We start from the raw sequence: 14,425 nt of genomic DNA, 5'->3' as shown, positions 1-14,425 counted from the left end.
CACACACACACACACACACACACACACACACAAACACACACATGCGCTCCATAAACCTGCACATGCATGAATGCACACACATTTTACAAATGCACACACGCCAGTCAAGACCTTTTCTGACAGCATGCACACTCAGCCACATGAGCGATGGCGCACACACACACGCACATAGTATATACACACATTGCAAGGTGCCTTCTGCAGTCAAGGCAGACCTTATAAATACTGTCCTACATTGTGATTTTGTTTGAGCTTCGTCTCCATGGCGCTGCTTCCTCACATGTTTATAGTGACGGCCGTTATAAATTGAATTGATCTTAACAACACTTAAGCTAGGGCTGTGCATGCGGGCGCAGCCAGGCAGGGACAACAGGAGAGAGACAGAGAGACCTATCCTGGGCTTTCCTCGGGATAGAGAGAGACAAGAGACAGAGACTGAGCAGGGAGAGCTGAAAGAAGACTGGGAGAGAGGGAAAGAAATGACAGGGTTCGCTCCAAACGACGAGTAACATATTAACCAGCTCTTGAGAAAGGTACACTGAAAAACCCTGAGGATTTCTTAGTGTGTGTGTGTGTGTGTGTGTGTGTGTCTCTACAACGACACATATACATCAGGTGTGTCTGCACAGTCATGCAGCCTCCTCATCCTGAAAAGTATACCCAAAGCTCTCATGTGCCTGATGGGGTTCAAGTTGCAAACACGTGGACAGAAAAACATCTAATACCAAAAATATAGATAAGAGAAATTTATCATTTAACATTTAAGAAGTATTAGACAATGATTAATAATATGATTGCTTTTCCAGAAATGTATAACATCACGATGGGTATCAATACAGCAGTATAAAATAACATCTCGATTTTATCCATATGACCTGACACTCTGACACATAATTTGAGTTACAACTCACTTCAAACTTGACATCAGTCTCTGGAGCCTTTTTTAGAAAAGGCATTTCCTGTTCTGAGTTGTGCACCAGTGGCCAAACCTTTCAAATTCATCACTTATCCTTTTAATCAGTCATTGTCATGTATGAGATGAAGAGGGATTGGTTTTCCCACACTCATGTAAAGTAACATGTTAATTCCTTATCAGCAGGTTAGCCACAGAGTTAGTTTCCACATCATTCTGTATCTGCTGATCATTGGCATGTGCAGTTGCAGCCACCCATTAGGGTCGGGCCTTAAGTGTGCTGCTGAGAGATAATGGCAAAGCTAAAGCTATTGATTTACTTTCTGCCCGCCTTATGGTCTTTGCAGACACTGGCGACACACAGACCCTGCTTCCTAAGCACTCTTCAACACTCCCACTCGCACTGATCACCTTGATAAACACACAGCACCCTGCCTGCCCCATCCATTGAAGTCTTGATACTTTCTGTCACTGAACAGATGAGCGAACGGTGGATGTCAGTCACCTGGGCTCAGTAAGCACCTGATCATAGACAATGGAGGAAAACTTTGTGTGAAAACTCACATGCAGAGCTGCCAGGGACGGTTACTGTGCAGAAGGTGATAGTGTGCCCGAGCTGAAGACAGTTCTCTGACATTGTATACAAACAGGATTTAGTAGAGGCTGTTCAGTGGCGCAGTAACTGTGCAGCATTTACAGAAGATGACAGTACAGAGCAGCTTTCCCATGGCTTCTGACACAACACATTTCCAGTCAAAAGAGAGTCAGGACTCAACTGGCATGGCCGTCTATTGTCGTCAAAGTCCTAATTGCCCTGTTTGGCCTAACTGCTGGGTTGCAAGGGTTTTGACAGTCCAGTGTAACGTTGATTTAAAACAGGAGAGTGTGAGAACCAAAGCGGTGGCAGCAAAGGAAAGACTTCCAAGAGTAAGCGCCCAGAGCAGCCAAGAGGAAAGGTGTTGGGTGAAATTTTACAGTGGGAAAGTGATGTTGATCAATCAACACAAATCAGTGAAATCTTGTTTGATGATTTTCTCTTTTTTACCATTTTGCCACATAATAGTATAATATAGTCATTAGTTCTGTCTCAAGCATTTATGAATTAGAGCCACATGATACCAAAACATTTGGTTTGAATTTTTGTATTAGTTGTCAATTTGTATCTTGAAGCTGAAGTTATTCCACCTCCTCGGCATCACTGTATACATGGAAACGTGTCAGAGGAAAATAGTAGTTTGGGCAACAATATAGTCTCCTGAGAATACACTGGGGGATACAATGGCAAAAATCCCAGAAAATTAACAAAGTCCCTCACCTACAGCACTTTGTTTAAATGAATGACCGCTACAAGAAAATGACACAACAATTTGTCAGTATTTGCAGCTCCTGTGGTATATCTTCTTGAGCAGACTCGCCACCACTGCAGAAATCGGCGATGCCATATATTGCAGAGATAGAAAGATGTAATAATAAGATATAAAGTAGCAGGGAGCTGGGAGGCTGCCGCTGGATTTTCCTGGCTGCGAAAGCAGATCTGGAGTGTTTAGAGGGTCTTGACTAGTCAAAATAAACTCTTGGCATTTCCCTTAGACCCTCCCGGCCAAATGCCACAGTATTTCTGGCCAGCTTCAGCGACAATAACATTACATAAACACAGATTACTGTAGATTAAGGGGTGTCAACACCCCTACTGATCACCTATCTGCAGGAGAATGAAACAGGACCACTGTCTGTAGCTCAAGGTCTCTGCTAAGTGTGTGCGTGTGTGGTTGCATGTATACTGCATTTCACCCTCAGCCTTTTTACGTGTTGTGCGCTGCTCAGCTACTCAACAACAGTAGTTTGCTTTCCCCCCTGATGATGATATGTTTGTGTGTGCGTGTGCATGTCCTGTTCCTGGGTGAAAGTGAGCACAGAGAGCAGGGGTGGATATTGGGAGGAAACTTGATTCCTGGTCAGCCATCCCAGGACAGACAGTCCCCTCCCCAGGGAGACACATTTTGCCCCGAAAGGAGAAATTAATACAGCAGCTAACCTCGACTCTCCCCTCTCTCCAACTCGCTGCTGCTCTCCTCTCTATACCTTTCCCTCCATGTATACACAGATCACTTGTCCTATTACAAGACCTTGCTTCCTTTGAAGGACAATAAGGCTACTAACACGAATATTTTCTATATATTTTAGTCTAGCATCCCTGTGCAAACTGTATTTTCCTGACACATCTTGAAGTTTCTCTCCCTGTTGGCTTTGAAGAGATTACCTTTCAGTCCAAGTCAAGAAGCATCTGCCCTGCTGAAGTGTCCTTGAGCAAGACACTAGATCCCTACCAGTTCCAGGGCAGCTTTGTAGTAGAGGACGATCAAAAAGAGAATTTTCCAACAGGAATCAATAGAGTATCACATTATTATTGTTATCACTCATTCTTAGAAACCAAAGTCATGCTCCTTCCTACTCCTCCTTCCTTCCTCTGCTTGTCCTCTGTGTCACACCGGTGTTAGCAGGTATAGTAACCCACTCTATGGAAAAATAAAGCCACAGCAGGGCGGGCAAGCAGGTCAAAGCAGTTGCTTTAGGATGTGACAGGCCACTGAAAGAGACATCAAGACACAGGACACAAGACCCTCAGGCAGGCTGTCACACACACACAGGCCAGGTATAAATGTGGTGCAGAGGAGAGCTCAAGATGTTTAAAAGGTGAAAAAACCACACCAGGACCACATAGAGGCTGTGTAGCTAGGGTAATTTAGTAAAGTAAATATTTCCCCAGATGACAGAGTTGTGGACACATTTCCATTAGGGAATAACATTAACATATCTTTCCTGATTCTAATTTTTTAAATATCATTAACATAATCCCTCACTACAGTTTACTTTATAGCTGAATGTGTATGTGAATGTGAATTTTTAAAATAAAACTGAACACCAATGAAGGATTTAGCATATTTTAAGCAGAAATATAAGGATCACTGAAATTACACCTACATTTATTGGCTTTTAGAACATTATATTATATCCCCTATGAACTGTTGCCCTCTCAGGAAACACAGACGCACCTGGTTAAAACATCTAGACTCAACAATGACCTCATGCCTGTCTCCAAAACTGTCTTTAAAATTTCAAGAACACAGCCTAATCCAGTTACTCTGACCTTAATCTCATTAGCAGCTCGACTGGATGCTAGCTCCTGCTTCACCCAAATCAAAGAAAATGCCAAAGATGCTCTATCAGAGAAGCAGCAGTAGACTATAAATACCAAAGATCCTTTAAGTTCTTTCAAGTTAACATCATTTACAACTAATATAAATTTGCTGGCATGAGCTTCACTCTCTAGAATTACGTTTAATTTATTGACAAAAGTCTCAAAATTAGTGGTGATTATTTCCCTTATCAATGAAATACTGATTTTGTCTATAAAGTCTATACATTGTACGTACATGACCATTATTACTTAATTATCTATGTATTAATTTATGTATCCTCCATCTTGCACATTCTTTCATTTAGACAGAGTGCGCTGAAGAAAAAAGTTGACCAGCCAATCAGGACTGAGGGAAAGAGAGGGGAAGAGCTACAGAGGCAGTGAGGGAGAGGGGAGTCAATTAAGCAGGCAAGTACAGCATGTGAGATGATATTCCCACTCAGGAGGAAAGGTGAGGAGGGAATGATGGAGGAGAGAGAGTGCGAAGGAAGAGCTAAGGCGTTTGGGCCATAAAGGATTCTTAATGGAGCAGAATTTACACAACCTGCTGAGGTGAACAGATAAAAAAAAAAAAACAGCGGTAAATGAACAACAAGCGTCCAATCTGCAGTCCTGAGCAGGTTAAAACCCCGCACAAAGTGCAGAGTGGCTTTCTGCCGTCACCATTTCATGGTGCCACTTCCCCCCCTTCCGCTCCACCCCTCTTTCTCTATTACTTAGTCATCAATAAAACCACATTCATGTGCTGACTAAAAAAGCAAACAACAAAACAAAAAGCTATTTTCTGACATTACTCCGACCATTAATAATGAAAAAAGGTCCAACACCAAACACATCAGTGGTTTTTGGAGGATGCTGGAGGAGGGGTGATTTTAGTGGGTTTTATGTCGCATGGTTGAAAATGTGGAAACGCAGACCAGACTGTTTCTATGACCGAAGTAGATTAGCTTGCTTCAAAGCGGAGGCAAGAAGGAGAGAAAACTGCAAGAACAGACAGATAGAGGGAACTCATTCAATCAACAAGCTGTCTGAGCTAAACGAGTTTAATAATGTCAGATAGGCAATTGAACTTTCATGAAAAGCTAGCAAGATGCATTCTGTGTACAGCACAAAAGATGTGTGAAGAATTAACCATATAGATATTTCAAAGCCTGTTTGAGCAAACCATCAGTGGAGAGGTTATGGAGAGCGTTAGGCTGCGAGTCCTGTTGCGGGTATCTCCCTCCACATCTATAAATAAGGTTGCTTTAGGCTCAAGCTTTCATAAACAGAGACCATCACTGGTGCTTGTGCCATAAAAGGTTAAAGTGAAGGGATTCCCACACACCACAGAGACTGAAGGGTTTATCTGGGGAAAGATTTATCTGGCATGAGACGTGCACTTTGGAAATTTGTAAAGCTACCGTTTCAGATCAAAGGGAGGAAGAGAGAGAAACAGAGAAGTGAGCGTCCAAGGCAGTTAGACTAATGATAATTTCGTTTAAAAGCATAAACAATGCATTATTAAAAGCTGCAACAGATTTGCAAGCACTAAAGTGTTCTCTCATGCATTCAATTATTGGAGAGTGAGGTGTATTTGTTTAAGTCTACGGCCAAATGATAGTTTGCAAGAAAGACATCTTGAAAATTTAAAATGGAAAGGTGAAGCAGCACAGGCTGAGATTTCCTGAGTTTTAGTTTCTATTAAGGGGAAGACTCCACAAACACTTGATCTTTCACTTTCCATGATGCTACTTGATATTGTCTTTTTGTTAGATGCTCCATGGTAAACTCACCACCTCCAGTTTGTAGCACAGGCTTTCAAGAAAAACAGCAGCATCAGTTGTTTCAGCAAAGTGCGTGAAAATGGCGAGTTCACGTCCAAGCAATAAAGCCCTCTAGTGGCTGCAGTAATTATGACGGGAGCAAAGAAGCGAGTCAGGTGGCACTGTTACAGAGAGACAAAGTCTGCCAAAGGATGAGGTTGGATGGATGAGTGGATGGGCCAACAAAACATCTGACTTTTGCACTGTTTGATCAACTTTGGTTTCCTTTAACCATGACTGCCAATCGTTCCCAAACTTTAATCTCCAGTTTTATTATTGTTACCCTGATGACAAAGGTCCCCAAACCTTAACGAAGCAGTTTAACCAAACACAATGTTTCCCTAAAACTAACCAAACTGAAATCACAGCAGTAGAAGGAACAAACAAACATACGTTGTCCCATCAACGAATCAGGTAACCCTGGTGACATCATAGTGACATCATCAGGGTTACCCTCTTAGCTTTGACTCCTGAAATTGACTTGAACAATGACTTCTCTCTGCTTCACCAATACAGATGGTACTGCTCCAGCTCAAGTCTAAAAACTCCACGCTACTCCCATGTATAATTTTGCCCCACATCTCTGCTCTACCTCTGTAAGACATCAATAATACATGACTGGTATATTTTCACCCTCCTTAGAACCAATCAGTCACTCTGGCTGGTCAGCGCTCGGTCTCGACTCTTTTTCCTGCCCATCCACATGCACTGTTACTGTATATTCAGGCTGAGGTCCAGAGGAATGCTGCATCAAGCCAGAGACTAAGATGGAGTACAGCAACCAAAGCCAACATCAAGACATGACATGGCTCCTTGGATTTCCACTGTGCTGGTATTAGTTGGCAATGATGTAGTATAACCTGATCAGAGATTGGTGGCCTGATTTTACACTGGCGTTCCATGGCCCCAGAGGACCCCTGCTAGGATGAATTACTATGGTCACAACAGGCAGCCTCATGTGATGGTCTATATGTGGCAGTGCCTATGGCGAAAAGGGGTGCAGGGTCAAAGGTGAGGGGAAACACTGAAACTGATCCCCCTGAATGTTGTCAGTCAAGCTCAGAGAGCAAGTCAACACACAGACACTCCATATGCATGAACACACACACAGAAATAACAGAGCTAGCAGAACTAAAACAATTAGTCAATTAGTCTTATAGGTAATGGACAGAAAATTAATCTGCAATGATTTTCTGGTTCTTCTTTTCATACTTTTTATAAGTTAAACATTTAATTTTAAAAAAAAAGATTAATTAATGATAAAAAATAATCATTACTTGCAGCCCCTACCAGTAGCTTTTCAAAAACACACACAGATACTGTTTACACACACGGCTGACACAACGAGGCACTGTATCTGTCTGAGCTATGCAGCTTCTTAATAAACACCCTCCACATTTTCTCACAACCCAAACTTTCTTGCTGGGCTGCTGGTGTTTGTACAAACGTCAACGGACTGAACCAGCTCCGACCTTCCCACTGACACAAGAGGAGGGATTTAAAGGTGACAAAGAGGTCCTGAGCTTTTACTGTGAGTGAGTGAAGAGACCATAACAAGACAAGAGGCACTTAACATTTCAAATGGTCCACACATCATTAGAGCCAGAGCCTCAGTGAGCACAAGAATCACGCCGTGTGTCCAGGCAACCGATCAGGCCGGTGAGCAAAGGAATCCTCTGTAGTCGTGGTGTTTCTGGGAACACTCACTATTGTCTCTTTTAATAAGTTCCTGTGTTCTCACCCCCATCCCCCTATTTTCTAGGTAATGAAGAAAACAAGGCTTTTTGTTGAGTCTGTTCACCTAACTAACACAAAGAGAGGAGAGGACTGAGTGCCAGCTCTGAATTAGCATACAGCTGTTACACTTGCAGGAAAGAGTTTCTGAAGTGTTTCGTCCACAGGAGACAGCTGACATACAGATGTGAAACAGTTTACACTAATGTAACCTGAGCCGGTGAGAATGCAGGATGTTAAAGCCACCCCAAGACCTTTATCTGGCAGAGGAATCTGTCTCTGTGAGGGTACATCTTATGTGCAGCTGTGACAGCAATATGGAGGGCCGAGGAGTGTGGTGGGACTTAAGTGGGCGCCCATGGAGAGAGACACGCGCTTACACACTCCAACACACACCTGCAAAGGAGAGGCTCTCTAGAAGCAACGCATCTGTTCCAGTATCCCCCGTTACAACGCAGGGCTAATTAAAGGATCTGGGGGAAGTTAGCGCAGCGCCCTACACAGCAGTGTATGGCTCAATTTAATTATAATAGATCAACGCCGCCTTAATTAAGCTTCATCGTACGATGAATATGCCTCACACATGGCACAACTCTCAGCATGGTGAGCGCCTCACATGAAATTAATCAACACAAACGCACAGCTCAGGATGATACCGCATCATGGGAGTGATGCTCTCAGGTAGACATATGTGCACCCAACATATTTCATATCAAAATTCAGGGATTTTTGAAAAGCTGAGTCAGTTCTCAGGCACATTTTGTAATCCGTTAAGAAAGCGACATTAAACAGGCCATCGCAGAGGCAGCTCACTGCCAAAGTCAGTCCAGCTCCGTCTTTGAGGCCGTGGCATCTGAAACATGATCTGGGCACCTCTGAGCGCCTGCCCTGCCTCTCTGTCAGAGAAATAACAACAATGGCAGAGCTGCCATCCACTCCAACACCCAGTAATGTCAGGGAGAATGTCACAAGCAACCACCCGGCAAAGGCCAACGCTCTTAATGAGGAACACCCCGGGTGGAGATGGTACATGTTGTTCTGCGTGGTGCTACAAAGGCATGTTCGCCGTCTCGTGGGATTGAAAAGGGAAGGAATAAAAAAGTAAGAGGTAAAAAGACGTGGAGGCTTGAGTTTGCTGACCTGCACTCACTAATGTGCCAGTGGTATATGAAGAAAACATATTAAAGTCATGGCCCTGCAGTGGGATTTCCCTCTGTTATAAACACATGATGGCATTGGCAGGGGGACAGCTGTACTTGTGTAAACAACGACACAGAAAGTACGGCCTGGTCCAAGGAGCTCCCACACATAATGCTCTGTCCACTATGTGCCAGACGCAGACACTGCTGGAAGACAGCTGCTGGTGCACAACTGTCCTGAGCTTCACTTACAAAGAGACTGAAACATGCTTAGGCAAGGACTAAACTTATCATTAACACCATGCTTCTTTCATAGTTTATTCAACATGTTTTTTTTTCTGTTAAGTTATTAAAGAGGTTCAGTTTAAGTTGAAACAGATACAAATGCAACCAAATAACAATTGAATACAGTTTGGTTTTATGTCCTGATTAAATGAGCACTGCATGTTTCACATACTGTATTAGTCCTGGGCTGTTAGCCTGTCAGAGCGAAGCAGCCCGCCACTGAACTCATACTTTTCCAATGTTTACACATTGTATACATTAAAGAACATATGGCACAGAGGTACTTTAAAGCCCTGACAGAATGCTCTCTACACTGGGGGAGTTGCTTTAGTTTGAGATCTATGTTTGGTGTGTGTGTGCTAAATTGTTGAGATTCAGGTTAATAAGCTCTCATATACTGAGTTCACAATGGGTTGAAGTCTTTTTTTATGCTTATGCATTATTTACTTCACCTGTCAGAAAAATGTTGCAACAAACGAGCCCAGTCAGCATAAAGTTTTAACAACACCTACAACCATGACAACACTGATGTTATTTTTACTTCCTGTCATTACTTCCTGTCATTGCAAACCTTTCCAGAGTGTCATTCAGAGTCAGTCATTATTCAAACTCATTAGTCGAGCTTGTCAACATACAGAAAAACAGAAACTTACTGCAAAATAATTCGTTGAGAAAATATACGACTTTCAGCAAGTTTCAAAAATGTTTACAGGAGGACTTTGATTCCAAAAACGCCAATTACCCCCTGTGGATTAGGAAAAATGAAATTTAAGAACCGAGGTCTTCCTGATGATTTAATCAGACAGAGACATGGGAAAATTGAACACCAGACCCCATGTTGAGATGATGTATGGCATATGACCGTGCTAATTGCCGCATAAGCAACTCTGCTTGGTTAATTGGAAAATTCATCAAATGATGTGCTGGCGTATACTGATCAAAACACATGATTGGGACAATGTCTTATGGAGCCTGTCTCGTAGCATGTGGCCTCATTCACTAACTTCATGGGAGTTTAAAAAGTTAGACCACTAAAGAAAAGGCACGTGGAGTTGTGGTCACATCAATAAAAACAACTATAAGAATGATGGTTAACTTACATGAATGCATGGTAGATGAATGCCCATCCTCGTGGTCTTTCCAGCACGTTGTACAGGCAGTTTTGCAACTTTCTGTAGCGCTTGCTTGAGGCGGACGAGTTGGCCCGGGGACCGGGCGGGCCGGGCAGCGGGGTGCCCAGCAGACCCGTGCGGTGTGACGGGTGTCCTCGCTCCGGGGTGGACGGCTCGCTTCTCTCCGTGTGGACAGCGGTGAGAGCGACGAACTCTACCCGCCTGTCGTCGTTCGGAGCTGGGGGCGCCAGCATTCTGATGCCGCCGTTGTTGGACGGACTTCCTAACATCTTCAGGCCGACGCGCTTTTAAACTACATATATGATCTGACTCGTTTCACTGGATCATCCGCAGGAGCGCGGAGCAAAGTTTAGACCGAGTCATAGTCCGCTTTGTCTTGGCTTTTAAAGTGGACTAAAAGTAGTCTACCGATCAAAACACACGAGTAAATATCATCCCTGCTGCCTGACAGTCTCTGTGTGGTTTGTTAGGATCTGAAAATTATCTGTAAATCAAGTCACGATCGCGAAAGGAAAGATGCACAATACTTAGGATAAGTGAGTCGCGCTGAATCGTGACCTTCAGCGATCATTGTTGAGAGTCAGATGAGAGAAGTAATCAGATAACTAATTACACGTGCGCTAACTCCAAGAAAAATATGAAAGTGAGCTGCTAAGGACCTGCCATCACTTGGCAGAAGTGACAGCACAAACTGTCCACGATCGAGTAAATACACATTAAACATGCAGATAGAGATCACAAAGCAGGCACGCGCAGTGGTCATGCAGTGGATCTAAACTAACTTCATCAGCCGCAGTTATTTCATTAAGTTCGTCTAAGCTGTTCCTGTGGTTTTAACTGGCAGACTGAGCCTGTCCACAGCCGCTAACATCAGCCTGCTCTCCCCCCTCCTCGTGTGCGTCTCTCTGGTCCAGCGCTCCTCCGCTCCCTGACAGGCAGGCAGGCAGGCAGGCGGGGTGCAGCGCGCAGAAGTGAAGACCATCAGTGTGATGTCAAGAGAATCGAAGGCGACCAACTCCAAAAGTCTGTAGAAAAGGCCTGATAAGCGCCCGCCGACGTCTGCATCTGGTTTGTAAACGCTTACGAAGATGAAAACCACCTCCTCCTCCCCCCCCTCTCTCTCTCCTGTGAGGTGACTGCGTGCAGGAGCAGGAGCGCTGGGCGAGGAGTCGAGATGAGTGTGAGCATGGGATGCACGTAGTGACGAGGAGATGCAGACCGGACAGTGATTCTTCTTCTTTCTTTTTCTTAAATGAAGCTTTCCCAGGAGAATGACAGGTCCATTGTAGAGCTGATAACTTTGATAAGAACTGCTGCCTATGCATAAGAACCTAAGTGCTGTATCATTGTTATCTTCAAGTTATCTTGTAGTGTCAAAGCGCACCAACTTCTCTGAGTTACTGAGGAAAAACAAAACATAGTCCTAAGTAAAAGTTTCCTTTGTCTTTCCTCTAAATGAAAATGTCACTTGTGTTTATTGTGGGAGGGGGCTTGAATCCATGGCTACAGGACCCGGGACAGCAGAGACAGGTGCTGGTGGACACAGCAACACTGGTCGCCACAGTCCTCCTCCTCCACCTCCTCCTCCTCCTCAGTGGACAGAGCTTTCTAAATCTAAATCTATGACTGTGACACACACACAGGCTTGCGGTTATGACACAAATACTGGGGTTATGGAGCACAGAGCCCTGTAGAGAGATCACCTGTCTGCAGGCCTCCCAGGAATGCAATGTGAGGTGGTCCCCAAAACTCCTGCTGGCCTCACCGGATCATCTGACCACCAAAAGTGACATCAGCCAAGATAATTCACGGTGATCTGTGTCTTTGAATTAATGGCCTTGTTCAGCTGAAACAGAAGTCAAATGTAAACCTGGAGGTAACGGGGGTTAAATTCCTGAGGAGAAAAAGAAAAGAGGGGTCTCATCTTCTTTTGAAAACAAAGAAGAAATCTGCTCTTTCTCTCCACTACCCCATCGCTCACACCCCTGGCAACTACTTGAGTGCACTACAGTGAAATTTAAGTGAAATGTATAATCGTTTATCTTGTATAAAATGTTTATTATCGCCCAGATCAAACAGAGAACTGTGACCGTTCGCCTCAGACATGTGTTTGGTATTGTGTAAGTTTTACAGTGTCCCCTAACAACAGCAGGGGCAGGTTACTCACGCTAACTATGTCCACTGTGGCGGCTGCAGTTTATGGAACATGCAGGTCTGTGCAATGACGTGTGGGAACGCAACTGGAGTCTCTCACAAGTCACAAATCTAGACATTATTCCCAGGGCCCGCTCACATTACATAACTCACCATTACTAATCCCTAACTCCTTACTTAGCATCACACATATAGACTGATGGATTTACTGTCCAGTATAAAAGGGAATCAGGTGTTGACAGCTGTGCTTCTAACAGCGATGTGTTAATGCAGACTGGGTACTGGTTAACATGACATATCAGAATGAAATGTAAGGAAAAAAGTTTTGAGAATTCAAAGTGTTTATGACTTCATACAGGACCTCCATCCTGTGCTGTTACATTACATTTCACTCTAAATTAGTAGAAGAGCAGAGTATAATTAACTTATGATTGCCAATTAATGCTGGATAATAAACATCAATACCTTTTGGTACAGACAGAATGTGTCCCTGGCACCAAGTATCGCCTGTCAAGTATCAAATATCTGGTCAGAAAGTTTACGTATTCCTCAACGAAATAATCAACAAATACTTTCTAAGTTAGATAAAAAATAGCCAAATTTAGATCTTTTTTATTTTGGTGAAGTATAAAAACTTACTTGAGTTTCTAAAAGTGAGGTATGGAAAAGTATTGGTTTGGTGCTGGTACCGAAATTTAGGTATTGCACTGGCATTAGTATTAAAACATTTAAAACAAATTTGAATTATGATCATTTTAGAAGCACATAAATCACAGATATTTAATTTATGAATAAAGCTCTTGAATTATAACTGAAGAAATTTAATTTATATAGTGCAAAATGAAAAAAAGACTGGGCTTTTAAAGAGGGCAAACACTCAAATATTTCCAGCTTTTTAGTATAGGTGTAAAAGGGGAGACAAATAAAGGGTAGGGCGATCTAATTTAGGAAGAAGGTCGTCCTACAGTAGAGTCTTGTGGACCCCTAGCCGCCCCATGAGGAAAGGAGGAGGTGTGATCCAAACATCAACACAACGGCATCCTGTACTGGGAATCTCCCACTACAACCCTCTCTCTGTTAGTGCCGTTTCCGTTCCTCCTCGAGTTTCTCTTGCCTCTCCTTCTCCTCCTCTCCGTCTCTCAACCGTCTAAAGCAGGCCAGGCAGCGACGAAGGAGGAAGGTGTCGACGGACAGGCCAGCCCTGCCCGTACCCTTGGGGGTGGGGGGATTCACATCAAAGTTTCACCGAGGCAAAGGCACGCTCCACCTTCTTACTATTACAGTACCAGCCCTGCTCCAGTGTTACTTTCATCCAGCAATCAACACTTGGAGCTGGGCAGAGTATCCAACGAGGACTTTAGGCTAAAGGCCATGTGACAACACACAACAGCTGAGGAAGGTCAGGCTGTAAAACGTGAATGTGGAACGGATGGTTCAATGCACAAATGTACACTACCAGGCCATAAGGAAGAGCTCACACAGTCATATAAACAGATTTGGTGGCACTCATCAACAACTCTTGTACGCGGGTTGAATTACTGTCGGGGATGACCTGGAGCGGACTGCAGGGGCCCAGTGTTAGGAGGCGGCTGCTGTATTCCCTTCAAGCCCACCTCTCCCGACTGTGTTGTTTTTCCACTGCACTCCTCACTCCAAGCATTCGCTCACGCCCCACAGAGCCCGCTGAGCTCTGGGAGTCGACAGCCACTCAGGGAATCTATGGGAACTTAAAAATACTCACATCAGCAATTGTGTGCTACACATAGTACAGTGCAAACGCACTCCGTCCGACCCCCACCAACCTTTTATTTCCACTGCACACTTGGACGTTTACTTACACCACGGCTTTCCCAGACTGTACTCTTGTTTGTCTTTATTGAATCTCTTTCCTCCTCTGCTTTTTATCTGTTTCCTGTTCTTTAACACAAATTTTTCTTAATGGAAAACTGCAGAGGGACCTCCCGTATTCAGAGAGGAGAAGGGAGGAGAGCAGATGAGTTGTTGATAAAGTGTCTGTTGTGCTGGGTTAATCTTGTTGTGATAACTGTGGTTTTAGTCTTTGG

At 43.8% G+C, this 14,425-nt stretch overlaps 1 protein-coding gene across 1 annotated transcript in view; it reads right to left on the bottom strand.

Moving 5' to 3' along the window:
• LOC108897819 (potassium voltage-gated channel subfamily KQT member 4) overlaps positions 1-12,314 on the bottom strand; it is a 45,637-nt gene extending 33,323 nt beyond the window's left edge. The window contains 1 exon segment of the mRNA XM_051066627.1: positions 10,176-12,314. Within this exon segment, the coding sequence (XP_050922584.1) occupies positions 10,176-10,477 (302 nt within the window). The 5' untranslated portion in view covers positions 10,478-12,314.
• Positions 12,315-14,425: the final 2,111 nt, after the last annotated feature.

Source organism: Lates calcarifer, linkage group LG3 (genome assembly GCF_001640805.2).
Source record: "Lates calcarifer isolate ASB-BC8 linkage group LG3, TLL_Latcal_v3, whole genome shotgun sequence".
Classification (NCBI taxonomy): Eukaryota; Metazoa; Chordata; class Actinopteri; family Centropomidae; genus Lates; species Lates calcarifer.
The sequence above is the reverse complement of the archived record's forward strand: the minus strand, read 5'-3'. Positions and strand labels throughout refer to the sequence as shown.